This window comes from Ursus maritimus, unplaced genomic scaffold (genome assembly GCF_017311325.1).
Source record: "Ursus maritimus isolate PB19 unplaced genomic scaffold, ASM1731132v1 scaffold_7, whole genome shotgun sequence".
NCBI classification, from domain to species: Eukaryota; Metazoa; Chordata; class Mammalia; order Carnivora; family Ursidae; genus Ursus; species Ursus maritimus.
The window spans coordinates 71,493,355-71,507,215 of NW_024426885.1; the positions used below are offsets into that span (position 1 = coordinate 71,493,355).

The following is a 13,861-nucleotide window of genomic DNA, read 5'->3' on the forward strand; positions in this document are numbered from 1 at the left end:
AAAACTACCAAACTCATTCTATGAGGCCAATATTACCTTGATCCCCAAACCAGGAAAAGACCCCATCAAAAAGGAGAATTACAGACCGATTTCCCTAATGAATATGGACGCCAAAATCCTCCAACAAGATCCTAGCCAATAGGATCCAACAGTACATTAAAAGGATTATCCATCATGACCAAGTGGGATTCATCCCTGGATGCAAGGATGGTTCAACATTTGCAAATCTATCAGTGTGACAGATCTTATCAACAAGAAAAAGAGTCAAGAATCATATGAGCCTTCTCAATAGATGCAGAAAAAGCATTTGACAAAAATACAGCATCCTTTCTGATTAAAACCCTTCAGAGTGTAGGGATAAGGGTACATTCCTCAATCTCATAAAAACCATCTATGAAAAGCCTACAGCAAATATCATTTCTCAATGGGGAAAAGCCTGAAGTCTCTCCTTAAGATCAGGAACACGACAAGGATGCCCACTCTCGCCACTATTATTCAACATAGTACTAGAAGTCCTTGCAACAGCAATCAGGCAACAAAAAGGTATAAAAGGTATCCACATCGGCAAAGAAGAAGTCAAAATGTCTCTCTTCGCAGATGACATGATACTCTATATGGAAAACCCAAAAGAATCCACCCCCAAATTACTAGAACTTAAAGAGCAATTCAGTAATGTGGCGGGATACAAAATCAATGCTCAGAAATCAGTTGCATTTCTATACACGAACAATGAGATTGAAGAAAGAGAAATTAGGGAATCCATTCCATTTACTATATCACCAAAAATCATACGTTATCTCGGAATTAACTTAACCAGAGACGTAAAGGATCTATATTCTAGAAACTACAAATCACTCTTGAAAGACATTGAAGAAGACACAAAAAGATGGAAAAATATTCCATGCTCATGGATCGGAAGAATTAACATAGTTAAAATGTCCATGCTACCCAGAGCAATCTATACTTTCAATGCTATCCTGATCAAAATACCAATGACATTTTTCAAAGAACTGGAACAAACAGTCTTTAAATTTGTGTGGTATCAGAAAAGGCCCCGAATCGCCAAGGAGCTGCTGAAAAGGAAAAACAAAGCTGGGGGCATCACAATGCCTGATTTCGAGCTGTACTACAAAGCTGTGATCACAAAGGCAGCATGGTACTGGCACAAAAACAGGCACATAGACCAATGGAACAGAATAGAGAATCCAGAAATGGACCCTCGGCTCTTTGGACAACTAATCCTTGACAAAGCAGGAAAAAACATCCAGTGGATAAAAGACAGTCTCTTCAATAAATGGTGCTGGGAAAATTGGACAGCTACATGCAAAAGAATGAAACTTGACCACTCTCTCAAACCATACACAAAGATAAATTCCAAATGGATGAAAGACCTCGATGGGAGACAGGAATCCATCAAAATCCTAGAGGAGAACATAGGCAACAACCTCTACAACATCGGCCACAGCAACTTTTTTCATGACACATCCCCAAAGGCAAGAGGAACAAAAGATAAAATGAACTTGTGGGACTTCATCAAGATAAAAAGCTTCTGCACATCCAAGGAAACAGTCAGAAAAACTAAGAGGCAGCCCACGGAATGGGAGAATATATTTGCAAATGACACTACAGATAAAGGACTGGTATCCAAGATCTACAAAGAACTTCTCAAACTCAATACACGAGAAACAAATAAACAAATCAAAAAATGGGCAGAAGATATGAACAGACACTTTTCCAATGAAGACATACAAATGGCTAACAGACACATGAAAAAAATGTTCAAAATCATTAGCCATCAGGGAAATTCAAATCAAAACCACACTGAGATACCACCTTACGCCAGTTAGAATGGCAAAAATGGACAAGGCAAGAAACAACAATTGTTGGAGAGGATGTGGAGAAAGGGGATTCCTCCTACATTGTTGGTGGGAATGCAAGTTGGTACAGCCACTCTGGAAAACAGTGTGGAGGTCCCTTAAAAAGTTAAAAATTGAGCTACCCTATGACCCAGCCATTGCACTACTGGGTGTTTACCCCAAAGATACAGACGTAGTGAAGAGAAGGGTCATATGCACCCCAATGTTCATAGCAGCACTGTCCACAATAGCTACATCGTGAAAGGAGCCGAGATGCCCTTCAACAGATGACTGGATTAAGAAGATGTGGTCCATATATACAATGGAATATTACTCAGCTATCAGAAAGAACGATTTCTCAACATTTGCTGCAACATGGACGGCACTGGAGGAGATAATGCTAAGTGAAATAATCAAGCAGAGAAAGACAATTACCATATGGTTTCACTCATTTATGGAACATAAGAACTAGGAAGATCAATAGGAGAAGAAAGGGATAAAGAAAGGGGGGGTAATCAGAAGGGGGAATCAAGCATGAGAGACTATGGACTCTGAGAAACAAACTGAGGGCTTCAGAGGGGAGGGGGGTGGGGGAATGGGATAGGCCGGTGATGGGTAGTAAGGAGGGCACGTACTGCATGGTGCACTGGGTGTTATACGCAACTAATGAATCCTCGAACTTTACATCAGAAACCAGGGATGTACTGTATGGTGACTAACATAATACAATAAAAAAATATTATTATAAAAAAACAAATAAGGATGGGGCACAAAAAAAATAAAAAAATAAATATACTGCATGTATCTGAAAACCAGGAATAAAACAATCTGTGTTTTAAATCTGATGAGCTGTCTAGCTTCTACTTAAAAGAATCACAGAGTTTACAGCCTCTCAAAATTTGGAAGATCACGTCTGTCTAGCGAGCCTGTTAAGATACAGACATCTGAGCTTTACTTGTGAAGATTTTAACTTTGTAGCTTGAGGTAGGGCCTGGACAGAGATGCTAATATCTGACAAAATTTAAGAATTCATGTACACCTGAACGTTCTGAATAGCACTTAGACCCTGATTTTAAAAAATTAATTTATACTGAGATTTTCAGAAGACAGTCTATTCATTTTCATTTGTTTAGCCTACCACTTGAGTTATTTCACTCTTACTTGAAAGAAATTGTCCCTCACCGAAACCTTATTCCTTTAGCTTCCATGACTGAAAAATTATGACAAGCTTTTGTCCAGGGTGAGCTGCTCCTTGTAGAACAGTTTAGTGACAGAAGTCTCAAGGGTCCCTTAAACTAGTTTTTAAAGGCTCCTGGTGGTACAATCAGGAATGAACCAGTAAAAGAAGGGAAGGTGCTGGATACTCCAGTCAGATGGTGCGTTCACCTGCCCTCGCCCCCGCATCTGCGCTGCCTTAGGAAGCTGCCTGAGCTCCTGAGTTTTCGCCAGGGCTGGGCTGTCAGCTAGCTTCTTGGTGAGCTAAGCGGACACCTTCCTTGGCAGAGTGGCCTCACAGTTTTATGAAAAATGTCTGGATTGGAATTAAGGATGTCTAAATTTTAAATCTCTACTTTTAATGGCAAGTTTATGGGCAAAACCCATGCACCTGTTCTAGCCTACCCTTTGGGGTGATATAAGAATACAACTACTTTTGTGAGGAAACACTATAAATTAAGATGCTTTTGAAAAAATAAAAAAAGCCAGAGTCCATTTGCACCCTCAAACAACATGCAGTGGCTCGAATGGGGTGTGCCCCATCCCCCACACCATGCTGTCACGGGATCCCTCCCCGAAGAGTCTCCTCTCGGCATGTGCTCTGCATTCCTCAGTCACTGACAGCCTTCAGGAAGCTGGGTCATAATTCTTTTATAGGAATCCATGCTCTGTGGCGCTCTGAGATGTCAAGACAGAAATTCCATTGGGCACCTTCGTCCCCTAGGTGACGTTCGTGACAGGTGACCAATAGCAATTGCATCAATGGTAGTTTTTCTTTCTTAAAGATCATGGACACGGAATTTTCAGGAATTCACAGATGGACATTCTAATAAGCATCATTCAAGAAGACAAACACAGCCACTCCCATCATAACAAATTCCCTCTAGAGTTCTAAGCTAATGCTCCTGACCCCAAGTTTGAAACGAATCTAACAAACCCATCCTAGAATGTGATATATTAGGAGAAGCATTTAAGACACTGTAGTCTGAAAGAGAACCTATGTTTAAATACTGTCATTATGAAGAGAAAGCGTACACATGAAGCAGGAGGGGAAGCTGAGTCCACTGGACCACCTCCAACGGAGGGACAGACGCAGGCATCAAAATGCACCACGCTGGCTGGGGCAGGGAAAAAAAGGTTCTTCCCTTCTGACTGCAGCACAAAGCCCACTACAGCTATACGACCACAGTCTAGCGGCTCTGCAAAGTCCCCACCTGGCTGCAGGATAAACCAAAGAGAGCCGCATGGGGCCAACAAAGCCCAGGATCATGGATTTTTCAAGATCATCCTTATGGTGAGAGACTGGATGCTTTCCCTTTAAGAGGAGGAACAAGACAAGGATGTCTGCTCTACCACTTCTACTCCACACTGTGCTAGACGTTCTAGCCACAGCAGAAAAGAAAAAGCAACAAAAGCCATCCAGATTGGGGGGGGGGGAGTACAACCATCTCCATTTGCACATGACATGATCTTGTATATGGGAAATCCTAAGGCACCCACACAACTAGTAACTTAAATGAATTCAGCAAAACTGCAGCACACAAGATCGATATATAAACATCGGTATTGCTATACATTAGCAACGAGCAATCTAGAAATGAAATGAAAAAAACAATTCCACTTATAATAGCATCAAAAAGAATAAATATTTAACTTAGCCAAAGAAATGTAAGACTTGTACTCTGAAAACCATAAAATATCACTAAAAGAAACGAGTAAGACATAAGTAAATGGAAGGATATTCCATGTTCATGGGTCAGAGACTTACTGTCAGAATGGTAACAGTCCCTGAAATGGTCTACATGGTCAATGCCACCCCTTTCAAAATCCCAGCTGGCTCACTTGCAGAAGTTGACAAGCCGAACCTAAAATTCATATGGAAATGCAGGACCCGGAATAGCCAAAACGATCTTAAAAGAGAACCGAGTTGGAGGAGTCACACTTTCCGATGTCAAATCCTACCACAAAGCTACACATTCAAGACCGTGCAGTACTGGTAGAGGGACAGACACACCGATCAAAAGAACAGAAGTGAGAGCCCGGAAGTAAATCCTTACACTTAAGGTCAGAAAGTACAGTGAGGAGGTTAATGGTTGGTAGGGGCTGGCGGAGGGGAGAATGAGGAGTGTCCTCTAACGGGCGCAGGGTTTCTTTTTGGAGTGATGGAAATGGTCCGGAGTCAGTGGAGATGCTTGCAGAACTCTCAAATACCGCAAACCAGTGACTTCACCACTTTAAAAGGGTAAAGTGTATGTGAATTATGTATTAATAAAGCTTTTTTTTTTAATGACAAAAAAAGAATCACCTCTTCTGTCAAAGTATGGAGTCAGATTAGGTACGTGAGACTCAGCGCGCTCTTCACCTTTCAAGCAGCCCACTTACCCTGAATGGTGTAAATAAAACCACCTGCAATTCCCTCCACGCCTTCCATGAATTCGTGAGGCAAGGCGCCCTCCCCAGCCTGAAAACGACAAAAACAGAAGTGCTCAATGTTTCATTACCAAAAATACATTTCTTCTATTTTAAAACTGATGTGGCAAAATTCATAACAGCGGATAAATCCATCTAAGATGTACGCAGTCAGGATGACATCAGTATTCTCCTGTTTTTGGTATCTGTTATCTTGATTACAATATTAAAGATCAGGTGCGCAGGGCAGTCCCCAGTGCTCAGAATTCCAACTGACACAGAATCATATATTCTTGAACTTGTCACCATCATAGTACAAAACCGATTTTATTTTATATCCCAACCCTACCACTTGAAAAAAAATGACCACCTTTGACTTCTTGGAGACTGAAAACTGCCATGAACTCAAATGCGTCTAGGCACATTTTTCAAGTCTGCCCTACTGCGCAGAGGAAGCCGCTCGAAACAAACCATTCAGATGGAGCCCTGCCAGTCACTGATGCTGCTGAAGGTGCCGACAAGCAGCGACAGTCCTCCCGGCCTCCGAGGATTGGAGGAGCCTTAGATTAGAGATTTACAAGTTCCCCAGTGAGGTGTTTCCCCTCTGCGTGCTGCACACCTGTGTGGCACACCCAGCGGAGTGATTCTCCAGCTGCAGGGCTGGGCCACACTGCACAGCTCTGCCCGTGTGGGGTGTGTGTGTGTGTGTGTGCGCGCGCGCGTGCGTGCGGGACTGCCTCTGCGGCCGGACCGTCCCCTCCGCAGAGCTGCACTGCACAGCAGTGTTTCGGGGCCGTAGAGAGACCCCGTCCGGAGGCGACCGTGGGAACTTGTAGCTCAACGTGGAGGAAGCTACCGAAGGCCACGCTAACGTTTCCAGCTTCGTAGAGCCAGGAACGGTTGCGCACTGTTTTATCATTGTGTACTCCACATCGTTTTGGCTTGTTTAGAACTTGACAGTACTTTCTATTAGCGTCTATCTAAAAGGTCACAGCTTGACTTTTAAAAGTTTCTGACATTCTCACTTACTGGCAAGGGAGCAAGACTCCAGGAAACTTACAGCTTTACGCATTTATGATAGAAAACTTTATTTGTACGTGGGGTTTCCTAGAAGGAGATACCAAGTTACCACACTATTTTTTAGGGTTAGCTGAGTGTGTAAGCAGTCTTTAGCCCTCTACAACTATATTTACCCTCGAAGTGGATCATTTGAGTCTTTCCACTTGAACCTAGCCCTCAACTCAGAAGTTGGTTTCCTTTTGTGCAATCAACTTAATAACTACAGAATTCCAGCATATTTTGGTATTTTTAAGTTTCACAAACAGACAAGGAGGTGACATATTAAGGGCACTTGCCCTGGAAATACGGAAAGAATAAAAGTATAATTAAATTTCATAAGACATTCTATGTTAAATAAAGCTTGAGATCCTAAACACGACCCACAAGGCTAAGTTTGTGATTATATATGAATCTGTGACCTAATGTCGGTCTTCCTCACTGGAGTGTAAGTTCTACTGTGGCCAGGAGTGGTTTTCTAAGTGGGTGACAGCATACCACCTAATGTTCATTTCAAATTCGGGAATTAATTCATGTGAATAAGATGAATAGTTAATGAAAATAGACTAAGCTTGTGAACACCAGAGCATCAAGCAGAATGAGACTGGGTTTGTGACGCCACCACAAACGCCACCTGTATATTTAAAGCTCATCATTGTAAGTCTGCCTACACCTTATTGTCCCACACTTACTTGGAGATATTTACCCAAACTATTTTAAATTTGAAGCAAATCTGAATAAATTAAAAATATGAGGCAGAAATCCTAGCAATATAAATGAAAGTAAAAACTCCATCGTATTTTCCAGTACTGCCAGCTATGCTATTTTAACATTCTGCTATTAAGGTGAGGGAGTGAGGATCCTGAATACTACTGAGCAAGTGTCCATCAAGAACATTAACTTAGGGAGCGTGGGTGGCTCAGTCGGTTAAGCATCTGCCTTCAGCTTGGGTCATGATCCCAGGGTCCTGGGATCGAGTCCTGCATTGGGCTCCCTGCTCAGTGGAGAGCCTGCTTCTCCCTCTCCCTCTGCCTGCTGCTCCCCTTGTTTGTGCTCTCTCAGACAAATAAGTAAACAAAATCTTTTCTTTTAAAAAAAGAATGTTAGCTTAAAAATTATTGAGAAATACTGCACTTTTAAAAATGCACCAATCTTAAGGCAAAACTGTGTGTTTACTGATGCCGGAGGGAAAAAATCATAGAACATCTGAGTTGTTTGGCTTTACTATGGTGACTCCACATTTTCTGCCATCCGTGCTCTAAAATACCCAAGACTCATCGTTTCACATTCCCGGAGTTGATGTAAAAGTAAAGTTAAAAACACTTTTCATGTACTAAAAAATGCTAAAGTATGCTGAACAGCCTTAGGAAGACAGGATGACTTACCACAATGACTCGGAGAACGCCCCCGCCATCGTTCACAGTCACTTTGTGGAGATTTCTTGACACGAGGCCTTGGAGGTCTTGGCTCTCCCACACGATGGTACCTTCAAAGCTCTTTTTGAGGAAAGATGAAGTGAGTCGATTTCTTTATTGTTGTCATTTAGGTTTTAAGTAAGTTTTTAAAGAAAAATTAATTTTTTTTCTAAAACCTATTGGTTAAAGTTTTTATCCCCCTACTCTAACACACACTACTGTTAACATGTTGGTGTATATTCTCGAGTCATTTTTTTTTCAGGCACATCTGAAAGATGCAGGTACAAAGAGGGCAGAGGCAATTTTGCACACTGCTGTCTGCAAGTCCCTCTACACTGAAGCGTTTCCTGCTGCTACCTCAGCTCATACGACCATTCTTTGCCACGCACACCTAACTAACATGCCATCGAGTGCGTGCGTCCAGAGTCACACAAACACTTCCCCACTGGCAGATGTGGACTCTACCAACTATCTAATGAAGCGTGTTTTGGTGTAAATGTTTATTTTGTTTCAAAATACATTTTCAGAGGTGAAATCATGGGGACAAGAAAGAAATAAAAGAGATATTTTATATGGATTTGGGGACACAATACCAAACTTTCTTTTAAAAGGAAATTATCTAATTTCCCAATTTACAAAAATACTACCTGCATTGTATTCTTCCAAGTATGGGATACTGATGACAGCAAAGACATTTAAGTCGATTTAGATTAAAAAATGACTCCTTATTTAACTGCATTATTTATTTATTTATTTATTTTTTAAAGATTTTATTTATTCATTTGACAGAGAGAGATAGCCAGCAAGAGAGGAAACACAAGCAGGGGGAGTGGGAGAGGAAGAAGCAGGCTCCCAACGGAAGAGCCTGACATGGGGCTCGATCCCAGAACTCCAGGATCACGCCCTGAGCCGAAGGCAGACGCCTAACGACTGAGCCACCCAGGCGCCCCTGATTTCTAATGTTTATAAATTATACAGTCTCTTCTGGGAATTACTGACCCATGCTTCTTTGCCATTTACTTATTGCGTTTTTTATTTTTCTTATTAATCTGTTATCTTATAATAACTAATCCTGTGTATATAATATATGCTAAAATATTTTTTTTCAGAATTGTTAGCTACTTTGTTATTATAATTATTATTATTATTTACTTAAAAGGTCCTGTCAAATCTGACAAGCTTTTTGTGATTACTATTAAATTCTGGGCTTTGAAAGTTACACTCCCTGCCCCAAGGTTTGATACACATTTAAATTCTAGTGTCTTCGAATTTCTCCATGGGGGCTCAGCTGCTCCACTGTACTGTTCAGGCCATCCCCACGGTCAGCCCCTCTGGCTTGTTCCAGAGATCCAACAGAAGGCAGCCACCAGCATCCAATTCTTCTCTATCACATCAGCCTGTTTTCTTTTCCGAATACCACTGATCACTCTGAGATTTCCTGTTTTTCCTATTGTCAAACTAACTGCTCCCACTAGAACGCAAGCACCGTGAGAGCAGGGATCTTGTCTGTCGTATCAACCACCATATTCCCGGCACCTAGAACGGCCTGACATACATAACAGGCACTGGAAAATTATTTACTTTGTAAATAATGGTAAACTCAAAGTCAGCTGGAATGATTTTTGGTCTAGAGCACCAGACAAAAGATACAGCTTTAATATTCTTTAAAATTTTTCACATATTAAGAGATAAAGCGCTGTACAGTAATGTCTCAGCCAGCATTATAAGGACACTTTACAAAATTGAACTTGTCCAATAAGCTAGGGCAGTGGTTTGAAAGCTTTTTGTAAAGCATTACAACTTCTCTACAAAACAGGTAAAAACACTAAGCGTCGGGATTCCTCAGGCCGTCCGTCACTTTATATTCTAATGTAATGGACCCTTATTCTGCACTGCTGGTGAGACTCCGGATACGCTCCGAGGAGGCCCCGGGTTCCTGAGAGCAGGCCTCAGAGACACACTCGGGTGGTCACTGCCTGGCCTCGAGCACAGAGAGCGATGCCCACCTCATGGGGCTGTGCCGGGGGTTAATGATGACATGTGTGCGGCATGCAGGGTCTTTGCTCAGAGAAACAGAGCTTTATGACCACTGGAAGGAAAGCAGAAAGTGAAGGACCCCTTTAAAAGATCTCGTTGTCTTATCTTGGAAATGGGCGCTGACTATCGCTCTCCCTGGAAAGCCTTAACTCTCCCAGTATACTTGACGTTGAACCTCAAATCCCTAAAAACAAACAGCATTCTTACAGACACATGCGCAGAAGGAAAAAAACAAGCCTAGGGAGGAACCTGGCAAATATGCTGAGAAACGTGGACAGCATCATATCCCTCTAACCTTTCTCTATGCAGTCAAGTTTCCAACAGTGGATACGGATTCCTCTCACACATTTTCATACTTTTATGATCATGAAAAAAAAATTTTTTAAACATATGTATACAACGAAATAAATTTAGGGTCAATCTTCTTCCAGACACAGGCGTTATTTAAACTTCTGAGCGTTTACTACCAGGTAGCAGGCTGTGGGCTACTCGAAGATTTACAAGAGTGAAACAGCTCCTGTCTTCAAATGCTCGTAATATGCCCCGCTGGGGTCAGTAACGAAGGACAGTCGTCTGCTTGAGGTCAGCCAGGCCTTCAGGTGACTGTGAGAGCGGAGTCTCGCAGGCACGTGAGTCAGGAAGGGAGAGGCGGACGAAAGCCCTCATCAAAAGGCAGACGTGAAGAGCACTGCATGTTCGGGGGGGTGTGAAGCAGCTGAGCGCGGCCAAAGCCCCAGGCCGAGGAACGGAGATGTGGGAAGTGGGCTCCTGTCAGAGCTGCCGGCGGGAGCAGAGAGTCTGTGCTTCATCTCGAAGGCCGTTGGCAAGCACAAGAGTGATGCGATCCTAGCCGCCATTTTAAAAGGTCGCTCTAGTGGAACAGCATCAGGGCAGGCTGGCAGGGAGAGTGGTAACTGGACTATTACAGAGGTCCAGGTGAGAAGCAGCAAGCACTTATCTTAGAAATTAAGACTGCCTTCTGAGAAACTGAAGGAGACACAAATATATGGAAAGATATTCAAGCTCAAAGACTGGAAGTATGAATATTATTAAAATGTCCATATTACTCAAAGCAATCTACAGATTCGATGTCATCTCTATCAAAATTCCAATGGTGTTTTCACAGAAATACAATAACTACCCCTAAAATTTGTATGAAACCACAAAAGACCCCAAATAGCCAAAGCAATCTTAAGAACAACAAAGCTGGAGGCATCATGCTTTCTGATTTCAAACTATACTACAAAGCTACTGCGATCCAAACAGTATGCTATTGGCATAAAAACTGACACACAGATCAATGGAACAGAAGAGGCAAGAATACACATGGGAAGGACAGTCTTTGCAATAAATGGTGTTGGGAAAACTGGACAGCCACATGCAAGGAATGAGCCTGGACCCCTATCTTACACCATACACAAAAATCAACTCAAAATGGACCAAAGACCTGAACAGAAGACCTGACACCACAGAACTACTAGAATAAAACCTAGGTGGTAAATTCCCTGACACTGGTCTTGGAGATGATTTTTTGGATTTGACACCAAAAGCGAATGCAACAAAAGCAAAAATAAACAAGTGGGACTACATTGAACCAAAAAGTTGCTGTACAGCAAAGGAAACCATCAACAAAATAAAAAGGCAACCTATGAATGGGAAAAAAATATTTGCAAATGATATACCTGACAAGGACTTACTACCCAAACATATAAAGAACTCCTACAACTCAAGAGCAAAAATCCAGACAACCCAATTGAAAGGTGGGCAGAAGATCTGAATAGACATGTTTCCAAAGACAACATACAGATGGCCCACAGGTACATGAAAAGATGTTTACTGTCACTCATCATCAGGGAAATGCAAATCAAAAACCATATTGAGAGACCACCTCACACCTGTCAGAATGGCGACTACTATCAGAAAGACAAGAAATAACAAGTGTGCTGGCCGGGATGTGCTGAAAAGGGAACCCTCGTGCACTTGTGCACTGCTGGCGGGAATGTAAATCGCTGTAGCCACTGTGGAAAACAGTACGGAGGGTCCTCAAAAAATTAAAAACAGAATTACCACGCGATCCAGCAATTCCATTTTTGGGTATTTACCCAAAGGAAATGAAAACACTCGAAAAGACATCTGTGCCCCCATGTTCACTGCAGCATGTTTACAATAGCCATGATGTGGACACACCTGAATGCCCACGGATGGATGGATGGATGAAGAAAATGTGATGCAAACACACACACACACAGAAGAATATTATTCAGCCATAAAAAAAAAAGGAAACCTTGCCATTTCCAATATGGATGAAACTTGAGGGCATTATGCTAAGTGAAATAAGGCAGAGAAAGACAAACACCATATGATTTAACTTATATGTGGAATCTAAAACGATTTTATTTGTGAGAGAGAGAGAGTTGAGAGAGAGAGTGTGTGTGTAAAGCAGGGGAGCAGCAGGCAGAGGGAGAAGCAGACTTCCCTGCTCAGCAGGGAGCCCGATTCCGGACTTGATCCCAGGACCCTGAGATCATGACCTGAGCTGAAGACAGATGATTAACCAGCTGAGCCACCCAGGCGCCCCTAAAACATTTTTTAAAAAGCAAAAAACAAAACACTGAACTCCTAGATATCAAGAACAGATGGGTGGTTGCCAGAGGCAGGGGCTGGGGGGCTGGGGGGCTGGGGGGCTGCGTGACATGGGTGAAGGGGGTGAAAAGGTGCAAATTCCCAGCTGTAAGAGAATCAGTTCTGGGGCTCTCACGTACAGCACAGTGAGTAGTACAGTTAATAACGCCGTAGACGTGAAAGCTGCTAAGCAAGGAGATCTTAAAAGTTCTCTTCACAAGAAATGTAACTGTGTGGTGATGGACGTTAACTAGACTCAGTGTGATCATTCTGCATTATTGCATCATCACGTTGTACACCTGAAACGAGTATATGTCAATTATATCTCAATAAAAAAAGAAAGAAAAAATGAGTACATTAAAGGGAAATATGTCTCTAATAACTGAGAAGAGCTCTGAGATCAAAGCTTAATTAGTAAACTCACTACCTTAAAACAATGTATCAAGTGGCCACTATACAAAAGCTGGGTTAAGAGAGAAATTGGCAATGTAGCAATGTCCAGTGGGAGAAAGAGGCAGGAATTGGAAGATACAAAGCATTCTAGCCACATCCTACCTGAATGAGCCAGCTCTCTAAAACAAATACATCCTAAGCAAATTCCATGATCACACCAAGCACTGTTCTGATTTGGGTTTTTGGTGTCTGACATCTCAATAAGGAGGTTCCCAGACAGGGTCAGACTTTCAAATCTAATAAGCTAACAGCCATTAAGGATGAATGAATGGATATTCTGGTTTACAAACTGGTCTATGAATTTATTCAATGTCATTCAATGAGAATCTGATCATCTCTAAGTGAACGAATTGGAAAGTCAGTGCTAGAACCTGAAAGCTAAGTCCTAGACCCTTGGCAAGGTGAGGCTGCTCTGAGTTAATCATGTGTCTTTCGTCTGGCAAAACAGCCTCCTGCTCTTGGTATTCATACACTCCTTTAAAACTTTAACAGTAATAAAATTCAAAAAAATTTTTATTTAAATTCTAGTTAACATACAATGCAATATTGGTTTCAGGAGAATTCAGTGATTCATCACTTACATACAACACCCAGTGCTCGTCACAACTAGTGCCCCCCTTAATCCCCATCCCCCATCCACCTCCCTCTATCAACCCTCAGTTTGTTCTCTATTGCTATGAATCTCTTATGGTTTGTTTCCCTCCTCCCCCACCATAGGTTCATCTGTTTTGTTTCTTAAATTGCACATATGAGGGAAATCATATGGTATTTGTCTTTCTCTGACTTGTTTCACTTAGC

General features: G+C 42.0%; 1 protein-coding gene across 1 annotated transcript in view; it reads right to left on the minus strand.

Moving 5' to 3' along the window:
- B3GALNT2 (beta-1,3-N-acetylgalactosaminyltransferase 2) overlaps positions 1–13,861 on the minus strand; it is a 61,862-nt gene that overhangs the window by 12,597 nt on the left and 35,404 nt on the right. Inside the window, exons 6-7 of the mRNA XM_040624362.1 lie at positions 7,922–8,032; positions 5,454–5,532 (exon numbers count right to left, since the gene is read on the minus strand). Of these exons, the coding sequence (XP_040480296.1) occupies positions 5,454–5,532; positions 7,922–8,032 (190 nt within the window). The remainder of the gene's footprint in view (positions 1–5,453; positions 5,533–7,921; positions 8,033–13,861) is intronic.